Source organism: Rhincodon typus, chromosome 33 (genome assembly GCF_021869965.1).
Source record: "Rhincodon typus isolate 14 chromosome 33, sRhiTyp1.1, whole genome shotgun sequence".
Classification (NCBI taxonomy): Eukaryota; Metazoa; Chordata; class Chondrichthyes; order Orectolobiformes; family Rhincodontidae; genus Rhincodon; species Rhincodon typus.
In genome coordinates this window covers 26,397,245-26,419,736 of record NC_063364.1, presented here as the reverse complement: position 1 = coordinate 26,419,736, position 22,492 = coordinate 26,397,245, and the positions used below count along the sequence as shown (strand labels likewise).

Sequence of the window (22,492 nt, the reverse complement as noted above, 5' to 3'; positions counted from 1 at the left end):
AAATTGTTAAGGGGATATGTAAGTTGTTTGAAAAACAAAGAAGAGTATGGTTACTTGGATTAGCATGGTGATGATTTCTTGAAATTTACACCTGGCTAACCACAAAAAAAAGGGCCAGGATCATTAAAGCATCAACCTTCCTACGTATGTTGGCACACTACCACAGTATACATTTACTGGTTTTAACCACATAAGTAAGAAGGCTGTAAATTTAAAAACAAGGTCTATGAGTTTTAGCATACTCTGGTTGAATCCCACGAGAAGAACTGAAGATATAACATCGGCTGACACCCTCACTTATGGAATCAGTATTATTATTCTACAATTCTTCATAGGTGTTAAACTTGCTCTAAGTACTTAGTCGGCATTGAAGATCTCAAAACTCTTATAAAGCAAGTTCTTCGGGTGTCCTTAATCAAAACCACATACTGGAAGTCTTTGTTCAACAACGGCTACCAGTTTACACAAAATTATATTAAAATTATTCCATCGTGAAGGATCCTAACATTCAAACTGAATAAAGATTTTGAAGTTTAAAGTCAGGACCACTGTTCTCAAGCACAACAATTGAATTTTAGAAATACTGAATCTTTTCCAGATAGACCACATATTTTACAAATTTCCAGAATGAACAATGCATACATCCAAAACAAAAGGATTTTTCCATTGTTACAAAGATTTAAAGGAAAATCATTTTCTTTTTGAAAATAAGAACAAGCTACATACCAACTGCCAGAAAGCAATACAGATGAAAATATGAAGATGTCTTTTTGTACAAATTTATTGTTTGAAGAAAAACAACTGAAAGATTTTGTTTATCACTGCATGTGTGGAAAAATGTTAAAACAATCCCAGGATTTTAATTATCTATCTTGCTTCAGGATCTCTGGCTTGCAATTAATTCCTGTCCTTGCATCATGTACAGAAAATCAACTTTAAATTTACTTTTCTTCCTTATTTCCCAGACACAAATATCTTTCTTGAAAAGGCAACTAGATAGTCACTTCAAGTACAGTGGTTGACAACTTCCAATAGCCATTTGTGATAAAGCTGCTCTGCTCTAAAATAACAGTTTCTTTGCATTCACACTCCACTGATACCAACTTATTAGCCAATAATCAAAATATCATGATTTACAATTTGGCGTACACACTTGCATGTGACAACAATCAAAACTGTGCAATTGTTGAAATATTTTAATGATCTAAAATAAAAAACTTGTGATGGGTGTAATGGAAATAATTAAAACAAATCATCAATGCCACTGAAAAGATCACAACTTGCCAATGTGCAGGAACTATTTGCCAATTCAGAAGGCTGTGCTTCAGGAGGTCTGTGGATTTGGTTTGTGATCTGGAGTGCTACAAATACTCGTGCAACGACATGCATGCAAACTCCACTTACTTTAGTGCAAAAATCAGCATTCCTACTGCATGCTAATATTCTGAAAATTGCCATGCACTCCTTTGAATTAAGACAATTTGACCTGCATTTGACCATGGTTGGGGTGGGTGGCAGAGTTTTAAGTTTGTGCAAGTATGCCTCAAATACATTTGCAGAAAATATGACCTATTTTCAGAAATCAATGACACTCAGCCCTAAGATGCGACTGTTCCTCTTAAATTTCTGCTTCAAAATCCCTCCTTCTAACTTGTTCCACAACTTTGCCACTCCTAGGGTGAAAAAGTTGAATTCCTTTCTTACTCCAATCTTAACTTGCTTTTTAAATAACGTTCCACCCCCTCCAACCCAACTACTATTCACTGTCTTGAACCTCAACAAATGAATCATTTCTGAAGAATGCTGTTTTTATGAAGATCAAGAGGGAACATCTGATTAATCAGTGATGGACTCATTTCACTTTGGTATTGGGAACATTGAAAAATGTGATCAATGCAAATATTACAATTTGTGTTATAAACAAGTTCAAATACTTGTTCAGAGTGTCTAAACCAAAGCGTCAGTTTTCCAAAACCAGAATACAGTTGGCTTAAAATGTGGATATTGCTTTTTCTTTTGTATGTAAAATGTAAACATAAACCAGTAGTATAAAAGTTATTTGATGAAAGCAAATGAACTGACATGACTATCTAACCAGATAGCTTCAAATACAAATTCCTGTCATTCCTAACTCCTCTTTGAACATTGGTTGTACAACCGTTATAAAAGACCATTACTAAAATGTCAATACGCACGACTAAGTGATTCTGATTGTCAATATACAGTATAAAATGGCACTTAAAAATGTGTAACTGATAACTGGTATAGTAAACATATACACTTGCATCTTTTCTCCTCATTAGTATAAATTTGTGTGTGGGTTTAAGTAAAATAAGCTCAAGTTAAATTTTATAAGCTATGAATAACAGAACACCACTTAGAAAGATTCCAGGATTGTTGGACATTTCAAAACCATTCTTGTAACATGAACTAAATCAAACCTGATATTTTGAAACACACTTCTTATGCCACACCTGTTAAAGTGTTTCTATTTCCCGACCTCAAAATTTATCCAAAATGTTGACTCATTTTTGGGTATAATTGTAAGATTATCAGTTTTCCTTTAGTACAAATAGCTCCTTGGCTGACATCAGATCCATGCAACAGTAAAATTTCCAAAAAGTAGCTTATTGTCTGTAAAATGGGCCCCATTGGACTATCCTGAAGTTGTGAAAGATATTGGAAATCTTTCCTAGACCAGGAGCATTGGGAGACTGGTCAAGTATGAGGGACATCATAGACTCAAATCCCATTCCCACTCACTAGCATCTCCTCCAAGTGGCCATGCTGTATATAATTCACTGGTAGGCTATTCAATTGCTTGGGGATCATAGCAAGGTATCTTCCTCCTCTTGCTCTAAAAGCCTGCACAAATACCTGACAGCAACAAGAATATCAAGTACTTGGTGACATTGCTTATTTCAGTAAATAACATAGTGGCACTTCTTTTCTAGTGTGAATTTAATAAATGTATTGAAGCACAAATGCTGGATTGCACCGTGGCTGTGAGAAAGTAGAACTCTGCTTTACTAGTTATTGACAACGCAGCCATTTAACAAATGTGACAGGTTAATTAGTTTAGTCTGCAAAATCTTCAAAGGGTACAATTTGTGATGGGGCTTGGGGGTTCAAGTACATCTTTCTGCAGAAATGGTAAATCAGCTGATTTTGTCAGCTCATAATTACTGCAGGGCCTTTCTTTTCTTGACTATGCTATTTATATTGAGGAAATTTGGATTAGGACACAGTTAATAGATACAAGGTCTTCTTTATGATACAAATCAGTTTGACAGTATTTAAATTTTAGTGTTCTGTTCCCATATTGCTTTTAAGGGAAAGAAAAGTTTGAGAAGTTTCCAATTGTTGTTTCAATCAACATGAATCCAAAAGGTAATTTGGTATAGAATCTCTCTTTCCTTCTGTAAATTAGGAAGTATTAACTTTGACAATATTGTCCCTCTCGCCATGGTTATACTAAACTGCTTGAATCATTGCAAGATAATCAAGTTTTCTGTTGAGGTACCAGCTCTGGTAACAAATGGAACGTTCACTTTTTCAAGGCATTACCTAAACTTAACAATAAGTGCATGAAATGAATGACTGCATGGATGCAGTCCTATTCCCTTCCTTCATTAAATACCAGTTGGCATTAGAAACTTCAGTGCTGTGTCCATAATTAGATCACATTTTTCATCATGGATTGGGTTTGCAAAGAACTTGGACAGTGTTGACAATTTGGAAGTCGAACTGGTTGCATGTCAGTCAATGGGAATGCCAGTATTAGGAGATTAATATGAACTGAGACTATGGAATATTGAAGGGCATCGGCGCAAGTATTTATTTAGGCATGAATGTGTTATGGTACAAAACATTACCAAAACCTAGTAAGAACTCTGCAGTGCTGAATTTTTTTCTGTGAAGAACATTCAGGGAGACTTGCCTGGAAACAAAGTATCTTACTGGGCAAAGTACTCTCTGAAATTGGAGACAATAAGGACTACTGATGCTAGAAGCCAGAGTACATGGGGCGGCATGGTGGCTCAGTGGCTAGCACTGCTGCCTCACAGCACCAAGGACCCGGGATCTATTCCACTCTCGGGCTGTGTGGAGTTTGCACGTTCTCCCCGTGTCTGCATGGGTTTCCTCCGGGTGCTCTGGTTTCCTCCCACAGTCCAAAGATGTTCAGGCTAGGTGGATTGGCCATGCTAAATTGCCCATAGTGTCCAGGGATGCATAGATTAGGGGATGGGGTCTGGGTGGGATGTTCTGGGGGTTGGTGTGGACTAGTTGGGCCGAAGGGCCTGTTTCCACATTGTAGGGATTCTATGGAATCTATATGGGCGAGAGGCTGGAAGAGCACAGCAGGTCAGGCAGCATCTGAGGAGCAAGAATGTTGAGGGGTTTCAGCCCAAAATGTTTACTTTCCTGCTTCTGGGATGCTGACTGACCTGCTGTGCTTTTCCAGCCTCACATCTATAGACTCTAGTCTCTGAAATTAAAGTGTTAAGATTCGCAGACATCTGCCCAATTTAAGAAAACGGAAAGATTTGTGGAGGATTGCTTACAGTGTAAGCAGTAATTATATATATTCTTTATATAGAGCTCAACCTGGTTAAAGTTTGAACAGCAGTTAGGATGTAATCTTGGGAGTGGAAACTTGAACAGGCATGTTACGGCCAACAAAACAACAATTCTACTTCAGTGCACTGTACTGTTTCATCGATATTTTAATGTCTTTAGTTCAGCCAGTTAAGTTGCTTCATACTTAAATTTTTCATGTGCAAGAGTACTGTACCACCAAGTTAATGTATTTGTCCAAAAAGTTACATGTGCCATACTACAAATTCCTCAGTTAACCTACAGGATTAGTCCTGCCCTATGTAAACACTGATCATTATGATTATACTACAACAATGGAGAGCTAATTTTCCTACAAACATGTACCAATGATCAACTAATTGATATAACTGCTCCACCACACAAGAATAACTAAACTTGGGTTTCAAATATCGCTAGGAATGCTCACAGTTCAATATACAAAAGGCTCAATTTGAGCTCGCATACTTGATCACGCTTAAGATTATGCTAAATTAGAGATCGCTAAGAAATCAGACATTTTAGAAATCAACCAGCGTGCATATTAACTTAAAACAAAAGATTGAACACTAAACTTCAGCCAGGAAACCCAATTAAGTGACAAACTACATTCCACTTCACCATAATCTTGTAGTACAAATAAGCTACTCTGGACAAAGGACAAGCAATCAATGTCATACTTAAAAACAAAATAAGATCCATTTCAAGACAAGTACATCATAAAATAGTGCTTTTAAAAATGTTTTTTTAAAAAGTCTACAGGAAACAGACAGGAATATTGCTCTGACAATAAATTGGATGGAAATCATTTAAATATTGCCAAACATTGCTTTCCTTGATAATGCAAGAAGCTGAATGAAAAGCTGATATGCAGATGATAAATCAAACTCCGTTTTCATCCAGAAAGTTGTTGTGGCTGGTGTTTGATACAGTGTGATTGGCTATCCACGTAATAGTCTCTTCATACAAATCTTCACCTAGGGGTCAGAATGAAAAGAAAAAAAACAAAGTCAATTGCAGAGAATCCAGCCTATAAATAACTTAATAGCTTCGTGGAAGCTAACTTTAAACTGCCCTGGTCCTTTATTAAGTTTCACATCAATTTTTTTTAAATGCTAAATGTAAATAGGATTCCTTGTATTCTGAATATCTGATCTCATCAAATTTGAAAAACAAACCACCATACAGTATTGGTTAAGCTTGAATAATTCATTTAATTAGCTTGTACTTATAGGTTGAACTAGATCTAGAGAAGAAATCTGAACAATTGCTGTTTCTTTTAAAAGAAACTGGTTAGTCCCTGTAAGTTTATTTGAATCAAAATTAGAAAGGCATACCCAATTTTTGTCAGAGTCAAGTCTGTTGGAGAAACAGCTATTATGCAGCAACATCCTGGAACTCCCTTCTTAACAGCAGTGTGTCCCTCCACTACAACGACTATAATGTTTAAAGAAGGTAGAGAACCACCACCACCACCTTCCCCAGGGCAAGTATGGATGGGTCATAAATGCTGACCCAACCAGAAACATCAAATTAACAAATTTAAAAACTAACAAACAATCACGTCATTTTAACAATGTACACAAATCCATCCTGTTGTACTTTAGGACTTGACAATGATTGCAAAGCCACTTCTCTTAGCAAATGCAGTCACGAGTTATGAATGAATTAACATTTACGTAACATTCCATGCCTTCAGAGCAATGCAAGGGCAAACAGCAATCCAAAATGTTACTTTACACTTCCATACAAGGATCATGAATCAAAATACAAACTTTTGTCCTCCATTTGGTTTAAATAGCAACTATCAAAAGGTCTACTGAACCAGTGGACAACTGGAGTACACAAAAGAAGGACCTCAATTCCAATTATTAGTCACTATAATATGATACAAAACACTAAAGCTCAGTATTATGAAGAATTAAGCCCTAATAATCTAAACTTCGCACCAGTTAAGTTCAGGTTAATTGCAAATACTATTTCATGCAATGAAATCACAAACATGCTTTTGAAAACCTGATTGTAAACCTCCCCATTTCAGGAGGTAAGCTGTGTAGGAAGCACTGCAATAGTACAAGGCTGACTTGCATCATTAAGCCAATTGCAGTTAATGAGAAATGCCACTTGTTGTCTCTAGCATTTCTGTCCCTGTTCCTAAGAGGGATTTGGACGAACCCTGGAAGAGATAACAAGAGGCCAAGGTTTATCAAACTTGCATTCTGTCATGATCAGCTCAACAGTATAGTGGGTAGAAGATGGGAAATTGGCTAGGACAGCATTGGCGTAATGGATGGATGTACTCCATTAATTCTTACTCCTTTGTTTCAAGATTAACCTTACCAGGAAAAGCACATAAAAAGTGTTCCTTGAAATCCCAGAACATTTACTGACTTTGAACCTAAGTCACATCTTCAAAAAGAAAACCAGCAAGTTAGATTGATCAGATCTCCTTCACTAAACCATACTGCCTATCTTTTATGGTTATTTTCAATTTAGAAGCCCATCTTTAATAAAGATTGGCAGAACTTTAAGGAATGATGTACATCTATTAGGTTTGTTTGTAGTTTTTTTAGTTACTTCTTTTTTTTAAAAAGAGGAAATGTAAACATCCATCTTTCCCTAGTGTTCAGACACCTCTGCAATGTTGAGATTTCTGGAAGATTTATGCCAGAGCTTCTTCATCTTCCTCCCTCATTACTTAAGACTGGTGCTACAGCTTATTCAGACCCAGAGATTTATTCACTCAAGCTTGACCAGCTGGCAGTTTGGCTAAGTACATGGGAGAAGGTGCCTCAAGCCGTAAATTTATTGAACTCTATTTTGAGTCCGGAAGGCTGTTCCCAAGCGGAAAATGAGGTGCTGATATTCTGCTTGCGCTGAGCTTTGCTGGAACACTGCAGCAAGCCTGAGACAGACATGTTGGCCAGGGAACAGGGTGACATGTTGAAGTGGCAGGCAGCTAGAAGCTCAGTATCTTTTTTACAGATAGAATGTAAACGTTCTGCGCTGTGGCCAGCCAGTCTATGTTTCGTTTCCCCAACGTAGAGGGGATCATGTTGTGAGCAGTGAATATAACAGTCTAGATTGGGTGAAGTGCAGCTAAAGCACTGCTTCACCTGGAAAGAGTGTTTAGTTTTTGGATGCTGGGGAGAGAGGAAGTAAACAGGCAGGTGTTACACCTTCTACGTTGTAGAGGAAGATGCCGTGGGGCAAGTGGGAGTAAGGAGAAGTGGACCAGAGCTTCCCAGAGGGAATAGTCTTTGTGGAAGGCTAACAAGGGAAGGGAGGGGAATAAGGGTCTGTGGTGGCATCACACTGCAGGTGGCGGAAATAGCAGCTAATGATCCTTTGGATCATGGTGGGATGATAGCTGAGGACAAATGGTACCCTGTCGTTCTGGTGGGAGGAAAGAGAGGGGTTGAAGAGTGAAGTGTCGGAAATGGGCCCTGTCACTATGGTGCTGGGGGATCCTTGGTTGAGGAAGGTGGTGGATATTTTGGAGGCCCTCTCAAAGTTGGCATCATCAGAACAGATGTGATGGAGACAGAAGAAACGGAAGAATGAAATAGAGTCTTTACAGGAAGTAGGGTGTGAGGATGTATAGTCAAGGTAACCATATGAGTAGTGGATATTAGTGACCAGCCTATCCCCAGAAGTGGAAACAGGGATGCCAAAGAAGAGAAGGGAGAAGTCAGAGTTGGACCAGCTGAACGTAAGAGCAGGGTGGAAACTGGAAGCAAAATTGATAAACTTCTCCAATTCTGGACAAAAGGAAGAAGCACTGATGATATCATCGCAATACCGGAGAAAGAGTTGTGGATGGGGGCCAGAATAGGACTGGAACATGGTATGCTCCACACACCCCACATACAGACAGGTATAACTGAGGCCCATGCGGGTACACATGGCCTCCCTTTAACATGAGGTCATTTTTAGAGATCCCACTTTAACCCTTGCTTTCTTATTACAGAACAAAAACAAACAAGTTGTCAATACTCAGTTCCTACTGCTACATTCAATTCAACTTGTATCATTGATACCCGATTAATATTTCACGTATGAGTCTTTTCTAAATCTGTACTATTTTACTTCATTGCCTTCTTTGAGGAGTTGCTTGGTAGCTCCATTTGGAGTACCTTTGAACTTATACCTTTCCCTTGAATAGGTAGACATTGAATACCACTATCTTAAAAGAATTGCTTCTACTTTTAAAATACTTTTCCAACCATATTCAGATATTCCAGCTTACTCTAGCAAAACTGCTGAAGCAATGAAGACTGGTGTTCTTAAAACCTGGAAATCTTGTTTGGTCTTTCTGACCTTTTCAATTCTCAGTATAAGAAGTACAATCACATGATCACAGGTAATTAAAACCTCACCCAGCATTGTTATGGTTTTCTTGGAAGACTGTCTAAGTCATAACTTAAATCCGGGATATTTGATCACCTTGTTGGCTCTTTTAAAATCTGAGTCATAAAACATTCTTTTCAGTAACTGTAATCCTTCCTTGTCTGCCCGGCAGAAGCATCACCACTCCAACAACCTCTGGCAACTTGGAAATCTTCCATTAGCATAGTTAAGTCACTTACTAATTACTTTGCCTATCTTATCACAGTTTGAAAGGCCTTTGTCTATAGTAACAAAGGAGCAGAGGTTCAGTCCACCGAGGCCTTTCAAAACTCATTGAAAAAGCACCAGAAAAAGAGAAAATAAGAAAATACCTAACCAAGGGGAAAATTTTCTTGCAGAAAGCCAGCACAGATACAACAGGCCAAAGAGCTTTTTCCTAATCTGTGATAACAGTGTGGAGCTGGAGGAGCACCGCAGGCCAGGCAGTTAGAGAGGAGCAGGAAAGTGACGTTTCGGATCAGGACCCACTGTGTTATCTCCGACTCCAGCATTGGCAGTTCTTACCATCTCTTTCCCTAATCTGTAACTATTTTATGATTTATCTATTAATTCTGTCTAATGAATCTTTTTTCTATCCTATTCATTTTCATATCTTCATTTGGTGGAGCCTCAATCCTGGAGAAAGTGCATAGATGATTAAAATATCCAGCCCGGAAGAAACAGCAAGGCCTCTAGATAGAAATTGTCCCATTGGGCAGACACAGCATGGGTTCATGAAAGGCAGGTCATGCTTATCGTACTGAAATTCTATGAAGACATTATGAGTGCAGTGGACAACAGGCACCAAGTAGATGCAATGTATTTGGCTTTCCAAAAGGCATTCAATAAGGGGCCGCACAAAAGGCTGTCGCATAAGGTAAAGGCGCATGGTGTGACAGGCAATGTATTAGCATAGATAGAGGATTGGTCAACTAAAGGGAAGCAAAGAATGGGGATAAATGAGTGCTTTTCTGGTTGGCGATCAGTGTTGCAACCACAAATGTTTACAATTTATATGGGTGCTTTGGAGTTGGGGACCACGTGTAGTGTGTCAAAGTTTGCGCATGACACCAAGATGATCGGGAGAGTAAAGTGTGCAAAAGACTCTGAATGTTTGCAGAGGGATAAAGATAGTTTAAGTGATGTGCAAAGGTCTGGCAAATGGAGTACAATGTCGATAAATGTGAAGTCATCCATTTTGGTAGGAATAAACAGTAAAAGGACTATTATTTGAACGGTAAAAAATTGCAGCACGCTGCTGTGCAGAGGGACCTGGGTGTCCTCGTGCATGAATTGCAGAAGGTTGGTTTGCAGGTACAACAGGTAATTAAGGCAGCAAATGGAATTTTGTCCTTCATTGCTAGAGGAATGGAGTTTAAAAGTAGGGAGGTTATATTGAAGCTGTTTAGGGTGCTGGTGAGGCCACACCTGGAGTACTGAGTGCAGTTTTGGTCTCCTTACTTGAGAAAGGACTGGAGGGGGTGCAGAGGAGATTCACTAGGTTTATTCCAGAGTTGAGAGAGTTGATTTATGAGGAGAGACCGAGTAGACTGGGATTATATTCAATGGAATTTAGAAGAATGAGGGGTGGGGGAATCTTATAGAAATATATAAAATTATGAAGAGAATAGATAAGATAGAAGAAGGGAGATTATTTCCACTGGCGGGTGAAACTAGAACTAGAGGGCACGGCCTCAAATTTAGGGGAAAGCAGATTTAGGATTGAATTGAGGAGGAACTTTTTCAGCCAAAGGGTTGTGAATCTGTGGAATTCCTGCCCAGTGAAGTAGTTGAGGCTACCACGTTAAATGCTTTTAAAGCGATGATGGATAACTTTTTGATTAGTAAAGGAATTAAGGGTTATGGTGAGAGGGTGGTTAAGTGGAACTGAGGCCATGAAAAGATCAGTAATGATCTTATCAAATGGTGGAGCAGGCTCTAAGGGCCTCTACTTCTGCTCCAGGTTTTTATGGTCTTATGTAAAATTTTGAATCATTACTTGAATTCCTGTCTCCTTTCCCGGCTCTGCTCCCATTGCTCAGTATATAAAGGAGAAGGTTTGGCAATGCCCTGTTGCTAACCAGCCAATGTTCTGAAGAAACAATAAAGGAAACTAAACAAAGCTGGCATCAGAATGAAAACTGCTTCAGAAAGAGCCTTTAATCGAAACCTTATTTAAATCTTGGAAGAAAGAGGAATTTGCAAATATTTGTAACCGAATAGATTTTATGGTTAATATAATCATTATTTCAGGAGGATTTGGTACACTTAATACAATACAACATACCCAGCTTTCTCAGGAGTAGCATCCCTTTGTGGTCTGAACACAGCTTTTTCATTGGTCAAGTGATTAGTATTGCTGGTATCAGAGATGACCTATTAAACGTCAGCCTCTCTGCTCCTATGATGCTGCTTGGCCTGCTGTGTTCATCCAGCCCTGCACCTTGTTGTCTCGGATTCTCCAGCATCTGCAGTTCCTACTATCTCTATTAGCAAACTTTGCTTGTTTCTGTTCACTGTGCAAAGGTATTAAGGGATATGGGGTAACAATAGGTAATTAGAGTTGAAGTGCAGATCAGCAAAAGATCTAATTAAATGACAGACAGAGATTAAGAGACTCACTCCAGGTGCTATATTACAGGGCTGCTTCTATTTTTGTAATGAACATGATTTCAATTTGCATAATCTTATTCTTGAACAAAAGGCTAGCTTTATGAAGTAAGTTGGGAACAGGCAACGCAGATACATGCCCTCTAGTTTTCAGATATCTTTAGTCTAACTGATTGCAAAAATGACTTTCATTTTACATATATTACATTAACAATTAGTGACACCCCTGAATTAAGCCTCTCTCAACAATTTCCTACAACCCATTCTTTCCTGCATTGTTCCTTTTTGTCCTCACTACAGAGCACTGAATGTTTAAAAACAAGCACTATCCCCCTCACGCCATCTTTTACCTCCTTTTAATGCTTATGTCCAATCAACAGATCCACTATTATCAATGCTTTTAGCAGTTTTCATCTCATTGCCTACCTTTTACTGCAAAAGCTGACAGATGACATTTTGACTACAACTGCAGAGGAGGATATCAAAATTAACAATCATAGATTTTTCTGTATAATGCAAAATGGATTCCTTTCCAGCGGAAGGCTGTGTTTTTGCCTGATATCAAAATGTTGTCAATCTTTGTGACAAAGGCTCTGAAAGTGCCTCACTTTCAGAGGATATGAAAATCCACAAAAAACTCCTTTATTTAGTGCTCCATGGAAAGGCATTGCAGAGAGCTAATCAAGTGGAGGAAATACCACTTCCTAGAAAGGATGATTTCCTATAACAACATAGAATTATAAATAATTGGGAATGTGTGTAAAACCATCATCCAAGCTATGGAGTCCAATATAAACTGCTGGAGCTGTGCTTTTGCACCACTGTTTGAATCATTGGGTGGGATAAAGAGTTACCAAATATTTACTGAATTCACTACTCCCCTGACATACAGTAACAGCATGAAATGAGTTTCCTTTATCAGATTCTGCTTTTCTATTATAGCCGTAGTTCTTCTAAAATAAGTCTCATGTCCCGCAGTCATCATCCTTCGTACCAAGCCTTCCAACTGTTTGCTCATGCTGTATCGATACATACTTCCTGGTATGAGTCTTCATAACTCTAAAGTGTGTTGTTACTTTCACGTCTTCCAAAAGTCAAAATATTGGTTAGGTTTTTTTGTGTCTATTTTGTTAACGACATGCTTCGGAGAAACAAATCCAGGACCTGCCAGCTAGTCCCAAGAAGTACACTCCCAACTTGTGCTGTTCATGAAAATGGTGAAATTTTACTGGACTAACATTGTTGCTATAATCTATCACACTCAGGTTTTGGTTATTATATTAAATAGGTACTTTGGAACATATTTTTGCATTTATACATTGCTTTCATAGCTTCGAGAGAAAAATTGCTCGAATAATCTTGTTCTGATCCTGTTGCTTGCTGGCATTTCTTTTAAGCTTCTAAAATTGAAGAACATGATGGGTTTTCCGAGATAGTAGGAACCGCAGATGCTGGAGAATCTGAGATAACAAGGTGTAGAGCTGGATGAACACAGCAGGCCAAGCAGCATCGCAGGAGCAGAAAGGCTGACGTTTCGGCCTAGACTGAAGAATTCTGAAGAATGGTCTAGGCCCAAAACATCAGCCTTCTTGCTCCTCTGATGCTGCTTGGCCTGCTGTGTTCATCCAGCTCTACACCATGATGGGTTTTCCAGTAGGTTTTCACCGCAACTTCGGGATTAATCTACTTGCCAGAGAATAAAGACATTTTAGGTCATAAGAGTTTTTGTCTGATTATGGAGCGTCCAACTGTCAACATGAATGCTATGGGATAAAGCATGAGCTGGAATATGTATCTGTGTAGGTGGCAAAGTGTCAGCTACAGAGTGGCACTGCAACTAACCCAAGCGTATTTTGTTTGCTAAAGAAATTATTTTCCATTCATAAATGCTGAAACAAAAAAGGTTATTTGTAAGTTTACATGAAAATTATGCAAAAGACATAAATGCCCCAACAAAAAATAGTTAGAAAACTTACAGCAGCTGGTTTTTGAACGGTCATTGACTATGAAATTAGCAGCCATAACAAGTGTAATTAGTATGTCAGAAGTTGCAGTTAATAGCTTCAACATACAAATTAAGAAGTCCATAAGGCAGATTTTCACCATGTTATCAGCTAACTGCTATTATCCATTAAATATCATCACAAATGGCATCATATTACTGACATGCTGCTTCTCCACATTGAAATCTGAAACTCATTAAAGAATTTATTGTCGAAATAACCAGCGGAATTTTTTTGTTAAGTAATGCCTCAAATATGGTTCATTAGACACTAATCTGTGCCCCATCAACATTCCAAAGACTGAAAGACATTTCTATGTTTAAGTTCCAAGAGATAAATAAGTGTTGTTTAGAATTATGTGAAAGCATTTAAATAAATATTATGCCACATCAGTACATTTCCCATTTAATAGATAAAATAGAAAAGACTGGAGCTCACAACATCACTGCTTTCAGTCCAAAGTTACAGGCATCACCACATGCTTTATCTGTGACCCTCATCACTAATTTCACCAAAGTCTGTCACCCTGGCTAAGCGAAAGGTTAATCATCAGAGGTGAAATATGGAATACAGATCCATAGTCAAAATCTGAATTAATACACAGTTCTTTTGCTTTTATTCAAAGTGATTGGACAGCCCTCCTTGACCATGAATGCTTACCATGGCTAAGCTGGCTAACCTATAATCGATGACTTGGATTACAGGACTGTGCGATAGCTACATTTGCTGATGATGCCAAGATGAACAGGAAAATAAGTTAAGGGAAGGGACTGTATCTACAAAGAGATTACATCTGAAATAATGCGTACCACTTTGATCTTAATTGTTAAAAGATACAATTGCATTAGAAGGAGTTGAGAAAATTCAAAGGTGAAACACATTCCAGGGACAAAGGGTTTATTTTATGAAGAAAGATTAAATAGGTTGGGCCTATACCCATTGGAGTTTAGAAGGTCTTAGTGACACCAACAAAAACCCAAGGGGCTTAATGGGGAAGATTCTGTGAGGAGGTTTCCTCTTGAGGCGGCTAGGGATACAGTTTGACAATAAGGGGCCTGTCTCGCTTTTAAGATGGAGATGAGAACTTTTGCATCTCAGAGTGGTTATTATGTGGTATTCTCTTCCCCAGGGAGCACTGAAACTGTTATTAAATTTATTCACGGCAGAGTTTTAGACAGGACTTCGAGACTCCAGATTAGTTACAACCAGGTTTTTTTTTCTCCTCGGGGGGAGGGCGAATGGTGGAGCAGGCTCAAATGGTTGGATGACTTATTATCTCTCAAGTCCTATGCCCTTATAATTGACATGTTTCATCAACAACATTGCTGGAGGTGCTCACTGGCTTACAGGAAAACCTTTTTGGTGCAGCATAGGAAAATTTATGCGGTGTTCCAACGTTCTTGAAAACATTCCAGTGACGTGCCTTGGGTCATTTCACTACCTTAAAGAGGGGTCTATAAATGCAAGTTATCGCTGCTATTTTAATACCTACGCCTTTTCCCATAAAAAACCAGCATAAGGACTGCTAAATGTCAACATTTGGAACTTTGGCTTCTGATAAATAATCAAAAATTTAATATGCCTAAGATAGCCTCCTAACGGCCGAGTTAGTAAAAGGTACAAATATACAAAACTGGAGATCGCAGATTTGATCCCTGAAGAGTCAACTATCTCAGCTGGGTAAACTGTAGAGATATTGCAGTCTGTCTCAATATAGAAAGTGGATTATTGATAGAATTCCCACTTTTTTTCCATTGCATGTAGGTGTCACTGGCTAGGCCAGCATTTATGCCCATCTTCAATTGCAATTGGGCTGAGTGGTTTGCCACACCACTTAAGAGGTCATTGAACAGTCAACTACATTGCTGTGCGAGTACTTTAAATATTCAAATCATGGTACAGCAAACTGTTTTAACTGGCATTTTATGAACCAGCACTCTCGATAACCTGGCAAAAATTATAAACCTCAAATGCTGTGAAGTTTACTTTATAATTCTGTCCAATTATTCTTTGTGTTCAAATTTGCCCCAATGTAAACATGTGTTGTTCATTTGAATGACCACCCAAAGTATCAACAGTTGATTCAATTTCAAGTCAATTTCTCTGCAAATACCACGATCTACTGCAACATCCGAATAGTCAGTTGAGGGTGCGAGTGAGATGGGTGTCTGCTGCTGTTTTATTTAAAGCAAAATTGGACTTTTTTTTGAAAAGTGTTTTATGCCGTAAATAAAACAGAACATTTTTTATGTATACCCTCTGCACATGTTTCTATTACTTAATGTATGTTATTACATTGATTATGTGGACCTCTTCATTAGCCCGAAGATTTGATCAACCAGCACACTCCTGGTTCCATAAGTGTTGATTAATAAAAGGTTTGCTGTACTATAAAACACCAGTGCCACAGGTTTAGGGAATCTGAAAGATTTCATGAATACCTGCTGTATTTTACATCAAACACTGTTGCATCTTCATCGTCGTCATCATCTTCATTGAGTGGTGTCATTTCCACCTTTTCTGCTGGAGTTGTAATGATATCATATTTTCTTGTCTTTTTGATTTTTCTTCCAGACCTAAGGACAAATTCCAAGAAAAATGCGATTGTCAGTGCTGTTTCCATTGCAACTGAGGAAAGGATCACAATTTTGAAGTATGATAAAGTTCTGGCAATCGAATATTAAGCCTACAGGAATTCTCTATAGAAACAGCCCCTTTACAGCTGTTTACAAAGTGGCACTATATGACAATGGGAGCTGACACGAAACAATACATCTATCTCGCACCGAGCCTCAGTCATGTACAAAGTCTCGATGTTAATTGTGACACCACTCAAAAATAAAACTGGCTATAGATAAATTACTTCTTGTTTGGTAATGATCTCTTCAAATAAACCCAGAGAAACTCAAGAGGGTGTAAACAGAAACGGTCAAAAGAAAAATACAAGTTGCTTGGCCCACTTAGTAGCACATTCAAAGTTTTGGCAAAGATCTGTAGCTTGGGTTTTTGACTTGCTTGCTGAGCTGGCTTGTTCTCATTCAGACGTTCCGTCACCATGCTAGGTGACATCATCAGTGGGGCCTCCGATGAAGCGATGTTGTTCTACTCTGCTTGAAATTTATACTGTCTGGTCCGTTATGGACACTACTCCCCATAATGGAGTAAACAGTATAAATTCCAAGCGGAGTAGAGGAACATTGCTTCATCGGAGGCTCCACTGATGTCACCTAGCATGGTGACGAAATGTTTGAACAAGAACAAGCCAGCTCGGCAAGCAAGTCAAAAACCTTAGTAGCACATTCCACGAAAGCCAAAGGCAATTTACATTACCGATAATCTGTTGACAAACCAAGGGCTATAAAACAGCACAGGAGCACTCCAAAGTATAATAACTTTCTCTCAGATTTCCAAAAAGTATATGATTAGTTGCACTTTAAATGTTCAAGGATTCTCTCAGAACTAAACAAGTACTATACTGTTGCAATAACATTGGATCCACAGTCTCCTTTAAATTTTCAACCCCATGTTAGGGGAAACCTTTTTCCCCCCCTAAAAGGAGTCACATTGACCTACTAGACTTAATTATTGAGACAGAAGAATGCTTCTGATCTCCAGTCTGACTTGAAGCTCATTAAAAAAAAACATGAAGTTGATTTGTTCATGGGATGAGAGCATCACTGGTTAGGCCAGCTTTTATTGCTCAGAGGGCAGTTCAGAGTCAATCACATTTCAGCGGATCTGGAGTCACATGTAGACTAGACCAGGTAAGGATGGCAGTTTCTTTCCCTAAAGGGCATTAGTGAACAGATGGATTTTTCCGATAATTGGCAACAAATTCATGGTTATCACTAGACATTAGATTCATCATTTAACCAAAGTCCCCAGAACATTACCTGGGTCTCTGGATTAACAGTCCAGCAATAATACTACTAGGCCATCAACGCTCCATATCTGCCAATGCATTCCTAAATGCAGAGTTAAAACAATTGATGTACCTGCATTGTATTTGTACTTGTATAAATGCATTGCAATTTGGATCATGGTCTTGAAGTTGACTTATCACCAGTAAAAACATTTTTGCTTTTAAAGTCTCCTTTGAATTAAACAAAACTCCAATTCTTGGAACCATCTTGACCATATCAGTTCCAATCCTACCGAGATCCTCCCTTATGTCTTTCCTTAATTGTTCTGATGACTATATAGGTGCTGAACTGAAAAAATATCAACTATGATTTAAATGCCCACTCTTCACTCACCTTTATATGATTCCTCTGACTGTTCCCTTCCCTGCTTTTATTTCTAAGGAGACCATTTGCCACTATTTCCTAGGAGCCACTGACTCCCACCATTCTTTTTGCAAGGGCTTTGCTTCATTCTCTCAGCTTCTCTGCCACTTCAGTTCTGGTGGCCTCACCTTCCATATCCCGCGCTCCCTGCACACCCTTTTTTCCCTCTCAACCAACTTAAATATTAGCTCTTTCTTTCACCACAGATGCTACCTGATCTGCTGCGTATTTCCAGTATTTTTTTTTCCAAAAACTTGTAAAAGCAAAATGCAAAAGTGCTTGAACTGTATGTTTACCATGGCTGAGTTATAACCCACAAGATCAATCACACAAATTTTACAGCAATCTGAAAGAGCCTACACTTAGTTTCAGGCATTTTAGCGCAGTCTGGAACACAACAGATTTGCCAGTATTTCTCAAGATCTCAGACACGCTTAGCTCCCTTGATGAATAAATCAAGAGAGAAAGTAGAACTGAAGCTCTTATTTTTCTGGTATTTATTTGTCCCACAGGTCAGTTGTTGAGACGTGGGGAAGAATAATTGGGCAAGCATTCCTTCTTGTTGAGGGAAACAAAAACTAACCACTTTCCCTAAATAATGAAAGCTTACAGAATGCCTCAAACGGTCATGTCACGTCTCCATGGCAAAATCAACTAGTAAACCATTAGCGTGCACTCACCATTTTTTATCTAATACAGAAGAGACTACCAAGATTAATAAAGAACAGAAAGAAAGAATTAAGAGTGATGTAATTTCCAATTACCAAATCCTGTGAAAATGTTACCCTATAGGCAGCATCACAATCTCAATTTCAGAAAATAGAGTGCAAGATGGAGTCATTGCTTAGCTGGTGAGTTTGGGGCAAGGTAGAATGAGGAGCAAAAAATTCAGAAGCGCCACATAGTATCAGCCCATAGGAGTGAAAACAGAGGCAAGAAGGACGAAGACAAGAGAAGTAGATGAATCAAACTTCACCCAGCCCAAGATCAGCCCAGGTTGAAAAGCAAATTTATAATTCAGCATCCAACCTCTAAATCCTCTCTCAGTCAACTAATTTACAAATACAACAATTTCTCAATTCCACTTCAAAAAGTTCTGAATGTATTATCAGGTAGTCAGTTTTGATTGAGAATTGCTAGCTTGCCCAACTCTTTCAGTAGTGTTTATTACAGTTTGCATTGCAAAGAACCTGACCTACTGAACAGCCAACATGAATGCACATCAAGTTAAGCTTACAACATTACACATCAGACATCTATTGGCTATACCTGTCACTTTTTCCATCATTAAGTCTTTTACCCAACTCATCAATTACATCTGTCTGGCAAAGGTGTTGACATACCATTTCAAACCTCATGTAACTGCAACATGTCAAGTTTATAAAGACAATTTCCATTACAAATGTCAACACAAGACTATAATAAAACCTAAAATAAGAACAGAAAGCAGGACTTTACAATAAAGCATTAATTAAATTTGCCCAGGCTGATGAAATTATACACAACAAAAACAAAGTTGCTGGAAAAGCTCAGCAGGTCTGGCAGCTTCCGTGAAGGCAAAAACAGAGTTAATGTTTCAGGTCCGGTGACCCTTCCTCAGAACAGATGAAATTATACCTGGACACTAATCTATTAAACCCAAAAACTACTTAATTAGTCCCAACCCAATGCTAATATCACAGCAGATAGCGAAATACATTAGTACACATTTTGCTCAGATTGCTTTAAAACAAATCACAGGCATTGAAAGTTGCTAATAAACCAGAAAATGCTCACCAGGTCTGGTAATGCCTACACAGTGAGAGTACAGAGTGAACAGTTCTAGTCAATAATCACCTTTGAAAAGTCAGTGACCAGAAATGTTAAGCCTCTGTCTCGCTCTGCACAGTTGCTGTTGAACCTTGTTTTAATCCCTCAACAGAGAGGCCTGTTTTTATAATGATAACTGGCTACAATCAAATTGAAATTGCAGGAGTGTACAATTACAATGAGAAATTATAAATAGTGATTTTTGTTTATAAATGTTGTTAGACTTAAAATTGAAAGAGAAATGTTTCACAGGACTTCAATTTGGGTCAATGAGCTGCATCTGCACACCGCAGCCAAATACTCCTTTCTGCCTTAATCTCGTTTCTCCTGAAATCTGTACTGACTCTTCACCACTTAAGTTGTTTTTTAAAAAAACATTCAGAGATGTGGGATTGGCTGGCTGGGCCAGCATTTATTGTATTCCTATGTGCCTTTGAAATGGTGGTGATGAACTGTGCATACGCTTCTATATATAAACACTACAAAGCTAGATGTACCACATATAAATAAAAGATATCACAGAACTATTACAGATTAGGGAGTGATTCAGTCCATCATGCATGCATTGGCCCTCTGAAGGAGCAATTGGATTAGTGCCACCTCCCCACCCTTTTCCCGATAACTCTGCATATTCTTCCTTTTCAAATAGTGAATGAAGTTACTACTACAATTGTACCTTTCTCCACCATATTCTTAAGCAACGAATTCCAGATCCTAGATACTCACTCTATGAACATGTTTTTGTCACATTGGCATTAAAAAAATGCCAGTTACTTGAAATCTGTGTTGTCTCATTCTCGATCCCTTTACGAGTGGCAACGGTTACTCTGCCCAGATACCTCATGATTTGGAGAAAACAAACAAAAGAAACTGCAGATTTGGGAAAGAGAAAAAAAAACAGAAATAGTTGGGAAAACTCAGCAGGTCTAGCAGCATTTGCGGACAGAAAGCAGAGTTAGTGTTTCGGGTCCAGTGACCCTTGTTCGGAAACAGAGGCAGTTCTGAAGAAGGGTCACTGGACCCAAAACACTAACTCTGCTTTCTCTCCACAGATACTGCCAGACCTACTGAGTTTTTGCAGCAATTTGTTTTTGTTCATGATTTTGAACGCCTCTTTCAAATCTCCTCTCAATCTTCAGCATGGCAAAAAGCTCTAACTTGTCCAATCTATCCAAGTCCCTCATTTTATTGATGCAACTATCCTTTTCTACAACTCTCCAATGCTTTCAAATCCTTTCAATATAATTGTGCCCAGAATGGGACATAATACTGTTGTTGAGGTGAAGCTACTATGTTAATAAAAAACTTCCTTATTTTTGTATTACATGTCTAATGATCCTGGCTAGGATGCTATATGCTTTCTTACCCAACTGCTCTCTCAACCTGTCTTATAACTTTCAATTACTTTTGCACAGATGCAGCCAAGTCCCTGCACTCCTCTTCACCTAAAAAAAACTAAAGTAGGCTTGCTGAGCACAATTTGCCATTAACAAATAAAAAGAGGGTGAAGTGCTCATGGCACAGTCGTAACATCACTATCTTTGAACCAGAAAGCCCAGGTTAGAGTCCCACCTGCCTTAGAGGTGTAACATATCTGAACAGGAGGATTAAAATATGTAAAAACAAAGAACTGGAGAAACTCAGCAAGTCCAGCAGCATGGAGCTCTTTCTGTCATCATTTCAGATTTCCAGCATCTACAGTATGTTGTTTTCATATTTTCTAATCAACCTGCTCAGAGATGAGCAATAACAAGTGGGACTTGTACCCAGGTTTCCTCGTTCAGAGTTAGGGACACTACCACAGCACTACAGGAGCCCTGTTATTTTTAATATTTTCTAATCAACCAGTTCAGTGATACTATTACACGCTTCTAGATAGATCGGGTGGGACTTGAACCTGGACCTCTCGGCCCAGAGATTAGGGCACTACTACTGCACCACAAGAGCCCTAGTATTTTGTTTATAATTGCCCTTCACAAATGCGCGTCAACTTCCCTTAATCAAACACTGACTGAATTATTTTTTTCCCTAATTATGATGTGACAAGCAATCTCCCCAACACAAGAGCGAATTGGGAAGAGTTGGTCACCCATGTCTCCAGTCTAGGGAAGTCGTGTTTAAATCCCCGCACAAAGCCCCTGTTCTGTACCTGATGGCCCGGGCGAGGAGGCACACGATGAGGAGGAAGGCCCCGCCAGAGGCTGCCAACACCAGGTTCCTGACGGTGAAGAAGTGGCGCAGGATGGGGACCATACTGTCCATGGCGGTGCCCGTACTGGCGGTGCCGTTATTAAGGGGCACGGACGAGGCGCTCTGGTTGAAGGAGGCAGACGAGTCGGAGTCGGGGCCGGGGCTTCGGGCGGCCCTGGGAAGCATCGCGGCCGCCAGCGGCATCAGCGCCGCCAACACCCACAACCGCCAGCGACACATCGGCGGAGCCTGCGCTTTCTCGAGGATCACACTCCGCTTCAGCTTCCCCCGTCAACGACGCCGGTCACAGAGAGAGCATTTTCCTCGGAGGGACGGGGAGCAGCGTGATCGGTTCGAAGTTAAACGTCGCCCGCCGCTGTAGCTCCTGACAACACTCGGTTCTCAAAAGTCAAGTCAGCGCTACGCCACAACGAGACTCTGCGGGGCACAGGGACAGGAAATAGAATCGGCTGCGGGGCACAGGGACAGGAAATAGAATCGGCTGCGGGGCACAGGGACAGGAAATAGAGATAGTAGGAACTGCAGATGCTGGAGAATCTGAGATAACAAGGTGTAGAGCTGGATGAATACAGCAGGCCAAGCAGCATC

General features: G+C 39.3%; 1 protein-coding gene across 2 annotated transcripts; it reads right to left on the bottom strand.

The window, feature by feature from the left end:
• Positions 1-4,403: 4,403 nt before the first annotated feature.
• fam174b (family with sequence similarity 174 member B) lies at positions 4,404-22,322 on the bottom strand. 2 transcript variants are annotated; one of them, XM_020528705.2, is made up of 3 exons: positions 21,843-22,322; positions 16,040-16,174; positions 4,404-5,573 (listed from the first exon to the last, which is right to left on the bottom strand). In XM_020528705.2, exons 1-3 carry the CDS (start codon positions 22,121-22,123, stop codon positions 5,570-5,572), a joined length of 420 nt encoding a protein of 139 aa, XP_020384294.1. In that variant the 5' UTR covers positions 22,124-22,322; the 3' UTR covers positions 4,404-5,569. The 2 variants fall into 2 exon arrangements, with proteins under 2 accessions (XP_020384294.1, XP_020384286.1); XM_020528697.2 differs by lacking the exon at positions 4,404-5,573 and having other exon boundaries at positions 16,030-16,174.
• Positions 22,323-22,492: the final 170 nt, after the last annotated feature.